A 17741-nucleotide genomic window follows, 5' to 3' on the forward strand; every position below is an offset into this window, starting at 1 on the left:
CCAAGTACTAACCGGGCCTGACCCTGCTTAGCTTCCGAGATAAGACAAGATCTGCCACATTCAGTGCGATATGGCGGTAGACAAGGACTGTAAACCCAATGAAGAAACCAGTTCTATGTTTACCTCAAAATCCTAAAGAGTCGAATAATGTTATACACACTTATAGTAGTTGATTGTAAAACAAGTTATTTGTTCAACTTTAAAATAGGGAATTTTAATCCATGTGTATTTCCATTGTAACTGCTGATAGATATATTTATACTTATATGTGCCATTTTATTTTGTATTTTCATTTACTATATTTTTCTTTGTTTTATTTTCTTCTTTCTTGTATTAGTCAGGTACCTTAGTCTGAATATTAGCAGTGAGTCAATAGGTGCTTATCAGCTGCATTTGTGCACCGTGTGTTTTTGTGTTTTGTGAATGAGTGACTGCAATGTGTCTGCTTTAGAATCCATCAGTTATATTATAATAAGGAACCCATCAGTTATGAAAATAAATTTGTGGTTGTCAGAGTGCACTGTACATGATACTTTGCATTTACAGTTTGAAGTTTGAGATATTGACCATTTGGAAGGAACTTTACAATCTATGGCATAAAAGCTATAAAATGAAACCATTGACCTATGATGGAATGAGGAACGAGTGACTTCCCTAGCTAGTCAAGCTAAATACTCAGGATTGACACTTCAATTCTGTTTGTTTTTTTTCTACACATCATGAAGTAGCTCTGAAGAGGTCATACTTTACTAAATTAGCATGGAGTAAAATATATTCCTACTTGAGTTTGCAAATTTAAGGAGATTGTCAAAGTTTTGCGATAAGCAGTTCTCAAGTTCTGTACTTAAATAGTTAATATATTTGAATACTATATTAAGAAAGTAGAGTTACTGGTAGTAGAGTTGCTTGCTAAAGACTCTGCCGCAAACTATTTTTTAAAAATTAAAAATAGTTTTTGTCACACATAATTTTTGATGCATGAAATTTTATTTGACCTAAGAACATCACAAGAGTAGCTCTACATTCTGCTTATATATAAGAGCAAATGGGACAGTGCATTTATAAAAATATAGATCATAAAGTAGTCTAACAAGGAGAACCTTTTAGATTTCATTTTGAACTAACAGAAATGACATCTTTCTCTTCTTTTTGTTTTTGAGTTCACGTGTGCACACACAAGAGAGACAGAGAGAGAGAGAGTGAGAGAGGGAAAGAGAGAGGGAGAGAGATGAGAAGCATCAATTCCTAGTTGTGGCCCTTTAGTGGTTCATTGATTGCTTCTCATACGTGCCTTGACAGGGGGCTCCAGCAGAGCCAGTGACTCCTTGCTCAAGCCAGTGACCTTGGGATCATGTCCATGACCCAACGCTTAAGCCAGTGTCCCCCAATCAAGCTGGTGAGCCTGTGCTCAAGCCAGCAATCTCGGAACCTGGGACCTCAGCATTCCAGGTCTACGCTCTATCCCCTGCACCACTACCAATCAGGCCAGAAATGATATCTTTCTAATTAGAATTGATAAGAGCTAGCAGATAAAAATATTATATTTCCCATCAATGTTGACAAACAGGAAATACTCATGGATGAAGTCTAACTCTCATGAACATGGAAGGTATAGGAAACTAATTATTAAATCTTCTTAATTAACAAATAAGAAAATCACTGAATCATATCAGATTGATGATGTCCTTTACTTGTTCTCCCTTAAACGGACCACATGCTTCAGTTAACCACAGTTCAACCTAACCACATGCAGCCAACTCAAAAAAAGTTTCACTGTAATTTATAGAGTCTTTGTATTTTAGGAATTTGGTACTCATATACATAAGCAAAGAATTTTTTAGTTTAATAATGTCTGCTAACTAATAGAATACTTTTGTCCACTTTTAGTTACCCCCCCCCAACATTTAGGTTAATAAATGGACATTTCATGTGAGTTTATATTTTACAATAATTTAAGTTCTTGTAAGTACCTTCACTTTATTAACAGTTTGACATATTACATATTTAAAATAGGTTTTCTCTTTTAAATGTCATAGGTAAATCTTAGAATACAATTCCCATTTATCAACTGCATTTAGGAAATATAGTTCTGTTAAGGAAATGACAAAAAAAACCCACAAAACAAAACAAGAGACAAAAGTAATTATCCTAAGATGGGTTTTTACTTCTGCAGTGTGAAATCAGGTCATGGTACTATTGTTTTTCCCTGTAAACATATATGTAAAGTCTAGTCATAATTGTTTACTCATAGAATTGACAAAAAGAAAGAAGGTCAATGCAAAGAAAAGAACTTAAAATAGGAACAGGCATTTTGCAAGGGACAATCGAATCCACCCCAATCTCCATAGAAGGCAAAATCTAGTAACCATTTACAAATATGTTGGTAGAATTAGCTCCTGTGTTTGCTCTGGATGGCACTGCTCTCTCTCACCAGCCTGGAGGCATCATCTTGTTAGAGGGCTGCACCAATGGCTTGTTTTGAAATTAATTTGCAATTCTTTTAATATTGTTTAACTTTTGTGAATGAGCTCTGCAGGAAAACTGAGGTTGACTGTTCTCCGTGACACATGGACTTGACAAGTCATATCTCACCTCTGAGATTGCTGAGGGGAAGGAATAGAGAATGATTTGGGGAGTCAAGATGATTCAGAGAGGAAGATTCCTTTCACTCAGCTTACCATCATACTGTGCATTTCTTCATCGAGTTAAAAATTATCTTGTGACCCCTAGTAATAGTCTCCTATCAGTCACGCACATAGCTTCCCTTTAAGACTGTTTTTCTCACTTAGTGTTATTCTCACTTAGAGATGATTTTGCCTTGATTGAGTGGACAAATTAAGGTACTCGCAGGAATATCAGGTTAGTTTGAATCTTTAAATATGGCCCAAATGGAGCAAATGTGTGTTTGTGACTATGTGTGCCTAGAGTATATCTATTTTAAAATTAATTTATAAGCTATCAGATAACAATGTCATTCAGTCTTTAACGGAGAGCTTTTCTGTGGTAACTTCAAGAAAAAATGCTTGAGAAACGCTTGGGATATTACTGTTCTTTTATATTCATCAGTAACATTTTGGACTGATTAAAAAATGACAATAAGCAATGTTAATCTGCAAGGATTTTCTCATATATTTATCCATCAAATTTTATTTTGTTTTGCTTATTTTAGATGTAATTAGAAAGGCATGATTGTGTTAAGGTATCAGATTATCTTCTAGAATTTGTGGTAATATGTGTTGTTTCGTTCTATAATGACTTGAAATTACCACAAAGCAGCCCTCAGAGTAGTTTAATTGAAATAACAAAAAGTTTAAAAAGTTATTAATATGTCTGTTTTTTCATATATTTTTATCTATATATGTATATAAATGGAATTTGTTCATATTAAAAATGTGGAAATATTATGGTTTTAACATACGCAAAAGGAGACCTAACCAAATAACTTGTCATAAAACTTAATGTTATAATATAAATTACATTTCATACCAACTTAAACAAGTTTTGAACTTTTTAAAATGACAGTTATGCCATCTATAAAATTATGCCTATTTTTCCTTCCATCTCTTTGGTATATTATAAATATAAAATACACTAAGATTTTAAAGGTGTAAAATTAGATGTCTACTTAAAGTAATAAAAAGTACAATATTTTTTAGATGTTATTTTAAATAGTCCAAGCAAGAACTAAAGGGATAAAACAGAAGTTAGATTCTTAATATTTATTAAGTGAGAGTAATTGTCATTTGACATTTTAGTTTGCAAAAATTTATGCAACATTTAATAATTAATAATAGAAACCTCATAACTTTATATAATAACTTGTTACTCAATATTTTTAAAACCATTATATTTATTAGTCATATAATGTTCTTGAAAATTGTATAAACATAGATAGTACCAACTTCATTGAAGTAAGAAAGATTAAAACGATTTGCTCAGTGTTCCAACATTAAGGGTGAAATTAAACCTGATAGTCATCTTCTCTAATTTCCTAACAAATATCTTAGCTGAGGGATTGGGCTATTTCTTATAGGTAGTACTTCTCAAAGACAATGATTTTCATGATTAGTAATAGTGCATTTGTTAGTTTATTCTAAAAAAGTGAATGTCTTCTACCTTTGTTTTCATCTAACCTTTGGAGATCTATTTTATTATTTTGAATTCAGTTTTAAAGTACTCCAAGAAACTTTATTTCTTATGATTTACACAGTCATTTTTTTCTATATTTATGATGATTATTAAAAGACAGAATATTAAATTAATGTGTTGATAGAAATTAATACAATATAGAATAATTATGTAAAGATATTATATTTTTATTTCATGAAAGTTTAAGAAAAGTTAACTAATTTATAAAACCAAAAAACTATATTTTCAACTTCTAAATGGATTATAAGATTAGATGCTCAAAAGTTGAGATTTTCTTAATGTGAAAGATACCTACATAGAGTAAACTTGAATTACTTTGCCTCTGAAAAAATTATAAGCTTTCTCTGATTTTCAAACTTAGAAGTAAAACAGTAATTTATTTGAGTCAACAGTGAGTGTAAAAACATAACCCACTTTCTCCTGAATCAAAAGATACCATAGTATGTTTGCTGCTGCAAAGCCTTTTGTAGTTATAATTACATGTTTTTCACTTCAAAGTCTTTAAAAGAAAGATTAGGTAGAAATCAACTAAGTAAACATTTCTTGGGTGAAGGAATACAGGATAGTGTCTGGGTTTGGAAAAATGGAAAAATGTATATAAAATACCAACACCATCTTTGTTATTTTTATTTTTTTTTACATCAGCTGAATACAGAGCATCCTGCCTTCCTATATTACTAGACCAAGTCTTGAAATTATATACATGAGCAAATGATGCTATAAAGAATGTGTAGCACTAACATTTTAATTAAAATACAAAATCATAATCTGCACAATGGTGTAATTTGATGACCTCCAATTATATCAGTAGTAACATTTTTATTTGATAACTAGATAACTGGGTAATTAAAAACATGTAATTAAAGCGAAGTCTTACCCTAATTTTAAAAGACAATAAAAACAAAAGAGCATAACAAAAACCCCATTGAAAAGTAGTCACTACACCATTATGAGATACATTTTTACCAATATATCTTATAATGAAAATAAAGGTCCAACCCTGCCTTATGCTTTCTTGTTAAAATACTCCAGAATACCAGATGATAAATGCAAGTCTCAAATCATAAACAACACAAAATGGTTTGCTTCCATGACCTTTTTGCCACTCTAAACTGATTTTGAATGGCATAGAATGAAAAGATAATGTTGGAGGATGGCACCGAATCATCATACAAGGTTTTAAAGCATAAAGCCAGAACATCATCTCATTACTCAGGAACGATTAATTACGGAGCACAGGTAGATTATATTTTTTGCTACCTTTATTGTCACCACATTTCTCACTGGATGAAGGTAGGTAGAGTCCTTTCAATGCAGTTCACTTTGGAGCCCAATATGAAGGGTGGTGTAGACCAAGGTACCATGGTTCTTGAGAGAGGAAAAGGCCTGAATATGCATTAAGAATCATAAAGAAAGGAACCGGTCCAAGCAGGAGTCTTTATCTCAGAGTTCAAGGACATATAGGAGTTGTATTTTTCCCAGTAAACTTCATTTGCAAGGGTCAAATAAGGCCATTCAGCTAAAAACAACAACAACAACAACCCCCACCCCCACCCCACCCAGCGTATGATCTAATTATATCCACAAACACAAGGACTTTTCAGTTGTCTCTTTAGTAAAAATCAACTCTTTGTTGCATTTATGAAACAATATGAATACTTCCAGCAATACATTTTTTTTTCTTTGTTGCTGACCCAAATTAAATCTCTAATCCACCCAAAGAGCTTGAAAAGTCACAGTTCCTTTTAGAGTGACACAGACCTCTTTCTCTTTCTGGCGAAATCCTGAGCATGAATAACGTTGGAGAGAGCCTTAGTGAGGTGACTATCGGATGTCTCAGTGCTGCTCCCAAAGTCATAGTTCTTCAGGCCGGGGCACAAGCAGTGCACAACGGCCCGGTGGATGTAGCTATCAAAGATATAGTAAATGAAAGGGTTAACACAGCTGTTGGCAAATGCTAAGGGCCCACTCACCTCCATGCCCAGCTGGAGAAAAGATGAGGAAAAGTAGAATTCTCGCTGTAACCCAGAGATAATGGCCAAGAGCTTGAAAGTATTAAAGGGCAGCCAGGAGAAGACAAAGGCTGCCACGACAATAAATATGATCTTTATGGATTTCCTCAGCTTTTTCTTGTGTTTTCCCGTCTGCTGGTAATGGGCACACAGCTTCCTTGTGATGCAACAGTAGCAGGTCACAATGCTCACCAAAGGAGCAAAAAAGGTCAGAATTAAGGACACCAGAGCCCAAGTCAGTTTAACTGAAGTAGCCCTCTTCTCTGCACAGTACGGCTTATCATTGATCAGGGTGAGCTCCCTGGACAGAAGAGTAGGCAACCCCAGGAGGCAGGAGATAAACCAAATACTGGCACAGACTCCATACGCACAGTCTCTCCTTCTGAACTTCCTGGATGCCGTTGGACACAAAATGGCCAGGTAGCGGTCAACACTCATACAGGTGAGCAGGAAGACACTGCAGTGCATGTTGACTGAGATCATGTAGGAGCTGCTTTTGCACAGGAAAGAGCCTGTTCTCCACAGTCCCAGAGATGCTTCTTTATCCACCCAGAGAGGCAATGTGATGAGGAAAATGAAGTCCGAGGCGGCCAGGTTCATGATGAAAGTGTCGATCAGTCTTCGGCTGCCCTGCTTGAAATGCAGGGCGCTCATGACGACGAGGTTGCCCAGCACTCCGATCAGGAACACAGCGATGTAAAAGATGGGCAGAAAAACAGATGTGTAATGAACATGGTAGTGGGTCTCCTCAGTATCAGGATTTTGGCTTGTAGCATAGGAATAATCCAAATAAGCTGAGGTTGCTTCTAGGTCCATCACTAAAGATCAGGTGCCAGAGTCTGGTAACTTTCTTTACCTAGGAAGTTTTCATATGAATTTTAGAAATCTCAACGCAGTTTCTTTTATACAGTGCTGCCTCTTCCCCCACGCCTCCCTCCCTTGAAAGAGCTTGGGACAGGCATAAAAACAGAGATTAAAAAAAATAAAGCAGTTTCTACCAGTGCTCAGAAAGGACCCACCAGGAACATCACCCTGATTGGTGTTGGGTGGTTGTGGTTTTTTAAATTTGCATTTGCCCAGGAAACTGAGGTGCTTTTTGACTTCTTTCTTCAACATATTCAACTTGTTTCTTTAAATCCAGAAATCAGAAGACTTTTTTCCTTACCTGCCATGAGGAGATCTTTTGTTTTCTTTGACACAGAATCCTTTTGATCTAGCCTTCTGTTTTACATATGGGTTATTGTTTTATTTCTAGAATTTTAAGGTGATGATGGTGCAGATACTCTCTTTATTCACATCATTGGTGAAATGTGAAGAAACTAGTCTTCCATTGCGTAAGAGTGAATTGAAATCTCCTGATTCACCCAGTCCACATCTATGGCAAACATGAGGGTTCCAGTGAGGGTATGAGATTTTTTACCCCCCACTATTTGGCTCTTTTAGTTCATGTATAATTAACCTCATCTCATTCGATGTTTTTTTGTTTGTTTGTTTTTTGTAATCTTCAAAAGGCTGTGACCATATGTTGTGCTTTTATTATTACCTGGAAAAATTTCCACTACAATTAGCACAGCACCTTGCACATAGTAGGTGCTTTGAAAATGTTAGTCTACTTGAGTTGATTAGAAAACTCTTGTTTTTGTAATTCAGTATTACTGTATTAGCAAAGATGAATTCACTGGGCTTTACCTGCAGGCACTATTTGTTACTTAAGTAGCTTACAAACGCAGGTTTAAAAATCACAAATTGGTATTTTCACCTTCTTCAATAGTAACTCAACCAATGATATTCCCTTTGTTAGAAAAAACATCCTTGATTAAGAGATTTTTCTCCCTACTAACCCTCATATACCCACTCATCAGACCCTAGATCCCCTCTCTTCTTTATAGCTCACCTTTGTAGCAGTAGTTATTTATTTAGCTTTTCAGCTGACTTTTCCTTAAGTACCTCCACATGTCAGTGAATTTTACTTTGAGAATTGCATACCTGGCAACAGGAAAGACCTATATTAAGTGACATTACAATGAAGTTGCCAGTGTAAGTACTATAAAAGGAAGATTTCGCTTCATTCAAAACACTTGAGAAATAGGCTGACATCAAAAAAGATCTTATCATATTATTTTCTTATCTGTTCTCTTTCATATTACACCACAGTAAAATATTTTAAAAATTCTGATATTGACTCCATTCATTTTAATTTTTTACTGGCTGAAGTGGCTCAAGCTTCTCTCACACTCTTCCCTCCTTCTCTCTTTTCCTACATCTCATTTCATCGCCAAAATTACAGTTTCAGGTTGATGTTACGAATGCATGGAAGAATGTATGCCTGTAGAAGAAAATACAATCGTTACACATTTGAAGTTCTTTCCACTGAATTTTTATTTCTTCTGTAATTAATATATTGAAAAGAATGATCCTGCCTGCTATATTCCCTCCTTCTAGCCTCTTCCCGATGTGTTTTAATGTTACCTCAGTCTTAGCTGTGGGAGTCCCAATCAGGGAAAGATGAGGGCTCCCCTGATCTGGGGTGGCCCCAGGAAGTCACTTTGGAGGTGAGTTTTGGGCCTGGGTCTGCCCTCTTCTGTGTTCCTGGCCCCCCTGTGTCATTCCTGGGGGGGTTAAAGGGGAGGGGAGCATATCCTTCACTAAATAGGCTACAATAAGAGGAACTAATGCTTTGACATTTCTGGAATGGAAGTCTTTCTCACTACATAAGCCTTAAATACAGTGTGTTTGTAAAGTCATGGTGCATTTTTGACCAGTCACAGGAAAGCAACAAAAGATGATAGAAATGTGAAATGTGCACCAAATAAAAGGAAAACTCTCCCAATTCCATACCTATTCAGTGCAGTTCGATGTGGGCTCACGCACAGATTTTTTAGGGCTCCTTAGGTAGCTATCCCGTATAGCCTCTACAGACTCGTCACTGACTGATGGCCTACCAGAACGGGGTTTCTCCACCAAACTGCTGGTTTCCTTCAACTGCTTATCCCACCGAGTAATGTTATTCCTATGTGGTGGCGCTTCATTATAAACATGTCGATGTTCACGTTGCACTTTGGTCACGGATTTGAATTTAGCGAGCCACAGAACACACTGAACTTTCCTCTGTACCGTCCACATATTGATTGGCATGGCTGTGGGCTGCTCCGCTGTATACACGGTGTTACGTCATCATCTGCGCATGTGCACATGCTGCCACATCATCCTATAGAAACTGCGAGGGTTTTCCTTTTATTTGGTGCAGATTTCACATTTCTATTGTCTTTTGTTGCTTTCCTGTGACCGGACAAAAGTGCACCATGACTTTACGGACACACTGTAGAATAATTCATTTTGTCAAATAGTTTGAAGTAGGACAATATTAACTTGAAAAGGATTAATGGGGTAAACAAAGAATATTCTATGTGTATAACCACTATATCTAATCTTTATGTGTGTGTGTTGAAGTACCAATCATCTGTAAAATTGGTACTTTAATTGTACTATTAGAATTCTGCATTCTGCAAACAGAAGTTCTTTTGACATTTGAGAAGGTACAGTTGATTCTGAGCCTAAGATATAAAAAAACTTTTTAAGAGATGTCTCAACAGTTCTACATAAAAATTATAAAAGTGAAAAGAGTTGGTTGATGCTCAAACTCTAGAGGAAAACAGCTGCTGTACATTTATTCTGTAGGCCTTAAATATTCTTTCACAGAGCTCAAACAAATCTGACATTCCCAGTAATCTTTAAAGTGGTTGTAGACAAAATTATTCTCTTTATGATAGTCATTAGGAATATAGTAATTAGTGGTAGAATGCTGTGATGTGAGAATACCCAACATCGATGAACAATAGTAACTTAGGACCCAAGTTAGAAAACAAATTAAGTGTTTTGAGACACAAAAGAGAACAAATAGCATTGTTCTGGGCTTTTAATAACTCAAAGAATACAAAGCTGTTATAAGACAGAACACATAATAAAAGCTGACTTGTTAATGTAAGGAAGATCGTTGCTCTAAATAAGCTCTGGTGCAGTGGTCCTTTTTCAGTCTTCGAGTGCTCTTTGAAATAAACACTGGGATACTAACAATAAAATGACCAGCTATGCAGAGACCAAAAACAACACTTGATACATAAGCGTATAAAAAAGCAGTCTGAACAGGGTGACTAAAAAAATAAGATGTAAAGAGTAAGATATATTAGAAATTGACTTACAGTATACGTGCTATCTCAAGAATGCTTTTACCCTTCAAAAACCGCTCAACTTTCCTCCCCCAACCCTGGCAGATTGCTTCCATCTTTGTGTTCCTTAAGACCTTATCCAACACTGCTTTATAAAGTTCTTATTACCTCGTTTCACATGACCAGTTGTTTTAGTGTCTGACTTCCTGAGCTGATCATGAGCAACTTGAAGGGAGAAAACACCCATTATCTCCACTGGTCTCTAGCCTATGATAGCTACCCAGTTGAAGTATTTTATGGACTCTCATGCACTGTTTTGAACTTGTGGGTGCCAGACCACATTACCCACATTAGTGCCTGCTAAACAGAAGCTTTCTGGACCTGGTCCCAGATCTACTGGATCAGAATCATTAGGAGTGGAGTCTACGACTTTATACCTAAGAAATATTCAAGGTGATTCTTAAACACAATAAAGGTTAGAATCACTGTTCTAATTTGTTTATCTTAACCAACTTTATATGTTATGCTAAGTTTTTAAAAAGTTTGAAAATCACTTCTAAATTTGAACTTCTTAGAAGTCGTCTAGCCTGGATCTCACAAAATTTTAGACATTCATTTAGACTTCTGGGTCCTTCCTATTCTGAGTCCCAAGTCCTGAGATATGTTCAGAATTGGGTCAGATGTTGAAGATGGGGTGAGAGCCAGGTTTTGTTCACAGAGACACCTGTTTAAGTGCATCTGTTCTCATCAGCTTTCGTGCAGCCATAGCTGTGACTTGCAGCCTCTGCTTCACCGCCGGGCTGAGGTTTTGTGTGAATACAGCCACCCCCACTGGCATTCTGCTAGATTACTTCTGCTTCCTCTCTGTCAACCACTCCGGCCCCCGTACTAAGCAGGGACTCATCAGGCTACGTAGCATGTAACACAGCAAATGTAATCTCTGTTCGTATATGCTCTCCTGATGAGTCCTAGCATAAATGGCAAATATCATGAAACAAATTTTTCATTAATCCTATCAGGGTGATAGACTTATTTGTTAGAAAAAAAAGACACTTTGGTCCCTTTCTTATTTGACTATTATAAAAGTGTATAATCACTGAAATAGTACAGTTTAAAAGATCTGTTTATACTCTGAGAGTTAATGATTTTTTAAAAAACTTCTGACAGTTAACTGGAGAGTTTAGTGCACTATAATGTGATATATCATGCCAAATTGTGTTTGCTGTTACCAGGGTCCTCCCTGTCTTCATTTATTAGGTTGTTTCCCTTGGTACCCCATATTTATAGAAACAGCAGTGACATTACTCTTCTAAGCACATACTTTAAGCCTCTTCATAATGGTTGATTTAATCTGGATTTAAGGTGTTCATATCAAAAGTTATGTTTATTTATATTGGTATTTCTAGTACCCAGCACTGTGGCTGGCATGTAATAGGTGGTCAGTAAGTGTTTGTAGATCTGAACTGAATTATGCTTGACTTTTGAGCCATTTCCAATGAGTAGGGACTTTTTGCAAACTTCTTAGACAGTTTCCATTCCTCATGATTACTGTTTATCATTGAAACACCACAAGTTTGTGTTGCTGCGCCTTTTCCAATCAGACTGCACACAGCCTTCCTCCTTTCCTTTGGGCCTTCTGCATTCCCCACTATCTCTCTCTCTTGTACATTGTCTAGGCTGGGGGATATATGAATACCCCCCCGAAACTTTAATGCTGTGGATCTTTTTTTTTTTTTTTTTTTTCTTTCATTTTTCTGAAGCTGGAAACAGGGAGAGACAGTCAGACAGACTCCCGCATGCGCCCAACCGGGATCCACCCGGCACGCCCACCAGGGGCGACGCTCTGCCCACCAGGGGGCGATGCTCTGCCCATCCTGGGAGTCGCCATGTTGCGACCAGAGCCACTCTAGCGCCTGAGGCAGAGGCCACAGAGCCATCCCCAGCGCCTGGGCCATCTTTGCTCCAATGGAGCCTTGGCTGCAGGAGGGGAAGAGAGAGACAGAGAGGAAAGCGCGGCGGAGGGGTGGAGAAGCAAATGGGCGCTTCTCCTGTGTGCCCTGGCCGGGAATCGAACCCGGGTCCTCCGCACGCTAGGCCGACGCTCTACAGCTGAGCCAACCGGCCAGGGCCAATGCTGTGGATCTATGACAACATATTTTGGAGTTACATTATTTTTCTTCCGGCAGAATTATGAATCATAAAATTTTAGAGCTTCAAGAGGCAATTACTGATCACGCAGTACAACCATTTCACCAATGGGAACACAGAGGCAAAAGGAAGAGTCATTTACCAAAAAGTCACTCACTTTGATGATTTTAAAATAAAAGATAATTTATTTTATTTATTTTTTAAATTTTATTTTATTTATTCATTTTAGAAAGGAGAGAGAGAGAAGAGAGAGAGAGAGACAGAGAGAGAGAAGGGGGGGAGGAGCAGGAAGCATCAACTCCCATATGTGCCTTGACCAGGCAAGCCTAGGGTTTCAAACCAGCAACCTAAGCATTTCCAGGTCGACGCTTTATCCACTGTGCCACCACAGGTCAGATAAAAAACAATTTAAATGTAAACTTCCTATATACATGTGGTCCATTCACTGTCCTTCAGAAGCATAGTCATGAGTCATGTAAACAACTATAGTTTGTTACTCTGTGTAGATTTGACATGAGTTGCTAAAAGGAAAGAGAATTTTATTTATTTTATTTTTTAAAAACTTAAAAAATTTTAATTACAGTTGACACACAATATTACATTAGTGTCAGGTGTATGACATAGTGATTAGATATTTATATACATTACAAAGTGATCACCTTGAAAAGTCCAGTACCTATCTGACACCATACCTAGTTATTAAAATATTATTCATTGTAATGAATAAGTATATATACTTATATCCCCTTGACTAATGTTGTAACTGGCAATTTGTACTTAAAATTTTATAAGAGTTTGAGTTAAATTGATGACATGCTGGGAGCAAGATCTCAAATGCTATATAATTTGTATTTTTTTTCCTTTTTCTTTCTTTTTCTTGAGAGAGCGAGGAAAGGAGAGAGAGAGAGAAAAAAAAGAGAGAAGTATCAACTTGTTCTACTGTAGCTGTGCACTCATTCATTGCTTCTCACACATGTCCTGACTAGGGCTTGACCTGGTGACCGTGGGATTAAGCCACTGACCTCAGCGCTCCAAGAGGGTGCTCTGTCCACTGTGCTGCTTGGCCAGGGCCATAATTTGTATTTTTAAATTTCTTCACTATTTTCACCCAACTCCCCAACCTTGCTTCCATCTGGCAGCCATCAATTTGTTCTCTGTATCTATGAGTTTGTTTCTGTTTTGTTTGTTCATTTTGTTTTTTAGATTTCACGTGTAAGTGAAGCTATATGGTACTCATTTTCCTCTGTCTGACTTATGTCACTTTGCATAATATCCTCTATGTCCATCTATATTGTCAAAAATGGCAAGATTTCACTCTTTTTATAGGTAATATTCCATTGCAGATACACACCGCTTCTTTATCTGTTAATCTATTTTATTTATTTATTTTATTTTTTTACAGAGACAGAGAGAGCGTCAGAGAGAGGGATAGCAGGGACAGACAGACAGGAACGGAGAGATGAGAAGCATCAATCATTAGTCTTTCCTTGCGCATTGCGACACCTTAGTTGCTCATTGATTGCTCTCTCATATGTGCCTTGACCGCGGGCCTTCAGCAGACCGAGTAACCCCTTGCTCGAGCCAGTGACCTTGGGTCCAAGCTGGTGAGCTTTTTGCTCAAACCAGATGAGCCTGCACTCACGCTGGCAACCTCGGGGTCTCGCACCTGGGTCCTCTGCATCCCAGTTCGATGCTCTATTCACTGCGCCACCACCTGGTCAGGCCTGTTAATCTATTGATGGATATTTAAGTTGCTTCCATATCTTGGCTATTGTAAATAATGCTGCAAAGAACATAGGGATCCATACGTTTTTTAATTGGTATTTTGGGATTTTTTTGATATTCAGACTTGAAATTTCTGGGGTTTTTGTTTGTTTGTTTGTATTGCTGGGTTCTTTTTTTTTTTGTCTTGTTACAGCCTTGGTTTGAAAGTCTATTTTGTTTGATATAAGTATTGCTGTCATAGATGTTTTTGTTTCTTTGTTTCAATTTACATGAAATATCTTTTAGGAAAGTCCACAGCATGAACCAAGACAGGTCGTTTGTATGGAAAAGCTATTGGAAGCACGTTGGGTGGTGTAGGGCCTCAGGGAATCCCCAGGGCAGGGTAAATGTGTTAGCCGGGTTGATAGAGACTCAGATATGGCACTTGCTTGTGTCTGTAGGCTGGGTTGGGGGAGTACTAACAAAGGACAAAGGAACCTGCCTGCATTTCTGTCTGGGAGAAAGAGGTCCCTCTGGTCCTCACCCGAAGCCAGAAAAATTCAGTTTCTCTCTATCTGTCCCCAGTGCTTTTTGAGTGGCTGCCCCAGCCCTGGCGTTCAGAGCAAGTGAGTCTATCAGCCAGTAAATCAGTGTGAGGGCCCTTTAAGAAGAACGCCTGGGACTCGAGCAGCCAGCCTTCAGTCTCATTCAGCCACTGCACCCACTGATTCTCACAGACAGAAGTTATGGGGAATTCTCTTCCTGGCACGGGAACCCTTGGTTGGGAAGCTTGGTGTGAGGCTGGGATCCCTCACTCCTCAGGGAAGACCTTTGCAGCTGAGACATCCCTCCGGATTTTCAACCTTTACACATGGGTGTGGAACCAGCTCGTTTTGTGTGTCCACCCCTCCTACCAGTTTCCTGGTGGCTTTTTCTTTATAGCCTTAGTTGTAGGACTTTTGTTCAGCTAGAATTTTGGTGATTCTCAAGGGCGACTGTTCTATAGTCTGTTGTCATTTTGAAGTGGTTATGGGAGAAGGTGAGCGCAGCGTTTTCCTACTCCGCCATCTTGAGGAAGGAGTCATTTTGGATGTACTTTTCTATTTGCCTTGTTCTTGGTTTACTTTCCTATTGTTCTACAGTGAATTGATATGAGGATATTTTTCAAATGATACTCTTTTTTTAATTTATTTTTTTTAAGAATGGTTGTGGGTTGGAACCCAGAGCTTGCATATATTTCTATTTTTCTCCTTTGTGCACTCCTAGGTTCACAAGGAAAACAACCATAACACAATTATATGAGAAAAATATAATGTAGATATACCTTGCTTAACATAATTTCTAGTTCCTAAAAAATGTGCAATTAAAAAATGGTTAGCCTGACCAGGCGGTGGCTCAGTGGATAGAGCATCAGACTGGGATGCAGAGGACCCAGGTTCGAGACCCGAGGTCGCCACCTTGAGCGCGGGCTCATCTGGTTTGAGCAAAGCTCACCAGCTTGGACCCAAGGTCGCTGGTTCGAGCAAGGGGTTACTCGGTCTGCTGTAGGCCCACGGTCAAGGCACATATGAGAAAGCAATCAATGAACAACTAAGGTGTCGCAAGAAAAAACTGATGATTGGTGCTTCTCATCTCTCTCTGTTGCTGTCTGTCCTTATCTATCCCTGTCTCTGACTCTCTCTCTGTCTCTGTAAAAAAAAAAATGTTTAAGTACATTAGACAATTTGGTATGAAAGGAAATTCTCATATTAAGAGTTATAATATCTGCATATCTGTATTTTCATTTGTTGGTTTATTTAAACTGTAATGTAACTATAACACTGCTGAAACTAGAACCATCCTTAACAAATTAAACCAGAGGTCTTGTTCAATTTGCTTTTAAATCTAAATTGCATAATCTGTATATGGTTGCACTAAGTTATCTTTAATATTTTGTGAAAATATTTCAGCTACTGTTTCCCAAAGAACAGAGTACGATGCAGAGATAAATAAAAAATACAGTTCTGTGCTTGGAGGTACTGCATGGGACGAGAGAGGGGAAGTCCTCCGTGCTGAGTGCGCAGGATGGCCACAACCTCAAACACGCAGACACTTCCAGGTCCACTCTAAGTTGGTAAGTGAAGTGTGTCTTGTGTGTTTTCTAGGCATTCTGCGGACTTGATGGGTGAAAGCAACATCTTCCTTTGGCCCTCTCCCCAGAAACATCCCTCCTGAATCATGCAGACTTAAGTATTCTCGAGCGGAGCTAAACAAGGATGTCTGAAAGCTGGTCCTCGTAAGTCTTTCCAAGTCATTTGAGTTAGTCCAGAGGGTCCTAAAACCTGCTGAAGTGAGCAGAGACACCTACCTCTATAAATAACATTTCCACCTTCCAAGGGAAATCAGGAACATATGCCCTGGCTGGATGGCTCAGTGGATAGAGCCCAGCCCTGCAAATGGAACCTCCCTGGTGGATTCCTGTCAGGGAACACAAGAGAAGGGACCACCTGCTTCTCTTCTCTTCCCTCTTCCCCTTCTATCCCTTTTCCCCTTCCACAGCCAATGGCTGGATTGGTTCCAGCAAGTTGGCCCTGGTGCATCAGCCTCGGGTGCTAAAACCAGCTCAGCTGATCCCAGCATTGTCCAGGACAGGTGGATCCCCCTCTGGCCACAGGCGGGAGTCTGTCTCACTGTCTCCCTTCGTCTTACCTGGAAAAATAAAATATAAAATAAAATAAAATAAAATAAAAGCTGTATATATATATATATATATATATATATATATCACAGTTAAACATTTTATTTTTTTTAATTTATTTATTTTTAGAGAGGAGAGAGAGAGACAGAGACAGAGAGAGGAGAGGCCGAGAGAGAGAAGGGGGAGGAGCTGGAAGCATCAACTCCCATATGTGCCTTGACCAGGCAAGCCCAGGGTTTCGAACCAGCGACCTCAGCATTTCCAGGTTGGCGCTTTATCCACTGCGCCACCACAGGTCAGGCCACAGTTAAACATTTTAGATGTTCAACAAATATTTTCAAATACTAACAATTTAATAATTGTTTACTATGCCTCAGGCCCAATGCTGGACATTTAATAAGTATTTTTTTCTCATTTAATCCTCACAATGACCACTTAGGATAGGAGCTGTTAGCAACATCCGTATTTTGGAGAAAACTGAAAGTTAAAGAAGTTAAGTAAATTGTCTATTGTCACAAAGCTAGTCAGCTCACCCCAATATTAAAGTTTGATAAGTCAGTTATTCACCCTGAGCTCAGTTCCCTTGTCTTTGAATTGAAATTGTGTCTTCCTCTTTAAAACTGCAAAACCTGAATTCTACAGGTCACAATCAACGACCAGCAATAAACCGGAGACAGTTCGCTTTACTATGTGGACCCTTGTCCCTTCCTTCGTAAGATAAAAGAACGCATCAGCCCAGAACACCCTTTGCACGCTGCAGATCTTTTTCTCCGGAGCTGAACTACATCTCCCGTAAGGCCCCGCGCCGAGCCTGCGATTCCCACCGCCTTCTCTCTCAGCTTTCTCTCTGCCCCTCCTACAACTCCCACAAGCCCCCTCGGCCCC

The 17741-nt window shown here is 38.4% G+C and overlaps 1 protein-coding gene across 1 annotated transcript; it reads right to left on the minus strand.

The window, feature by feature from the left end:
• Positions 1–5894: 5894 nt before the first annotated feature.
• On the minus strand, positions 5895–6998 carry GPR15 (G protein-coupled receptor 15). The gene has a single exon (XM_066347464.1). It carries the CDS (start codon positions 6975–6977, stop codon positions 5895–5897), a length of 1083 nt encoding a protein of 360 aa, XP_066203561.1. The 5' UTR covers positions 6978–6998.
• Positions 6999–17741: the final 10743 nt, after the last annotated feature.

This window comes from Saccopteryx leptura, chromosome 8, assembly GCF_036850995.1.
Source record: "Saccopteryx leptura isolate mSacLep1 chromosome 8, mSacLep1_pri_phased_curated, whole genome shotgun sequence".
NCBI lineage: Eukaryota > Metazoa > Chordata > Mammalia > Chiroptera > Emballonuridae > Saccopteryx > Saccopteryx leptura.

Excerpts from the sequence above, each read along its gene's own strand:
- GPR15 (XM_066347464.1), bottom strand. The coding sequence starts at position 6,977 with ATGGACCTAGAAGCAACCTCAGCTTATTTGGATTATTCCTATGCTACA.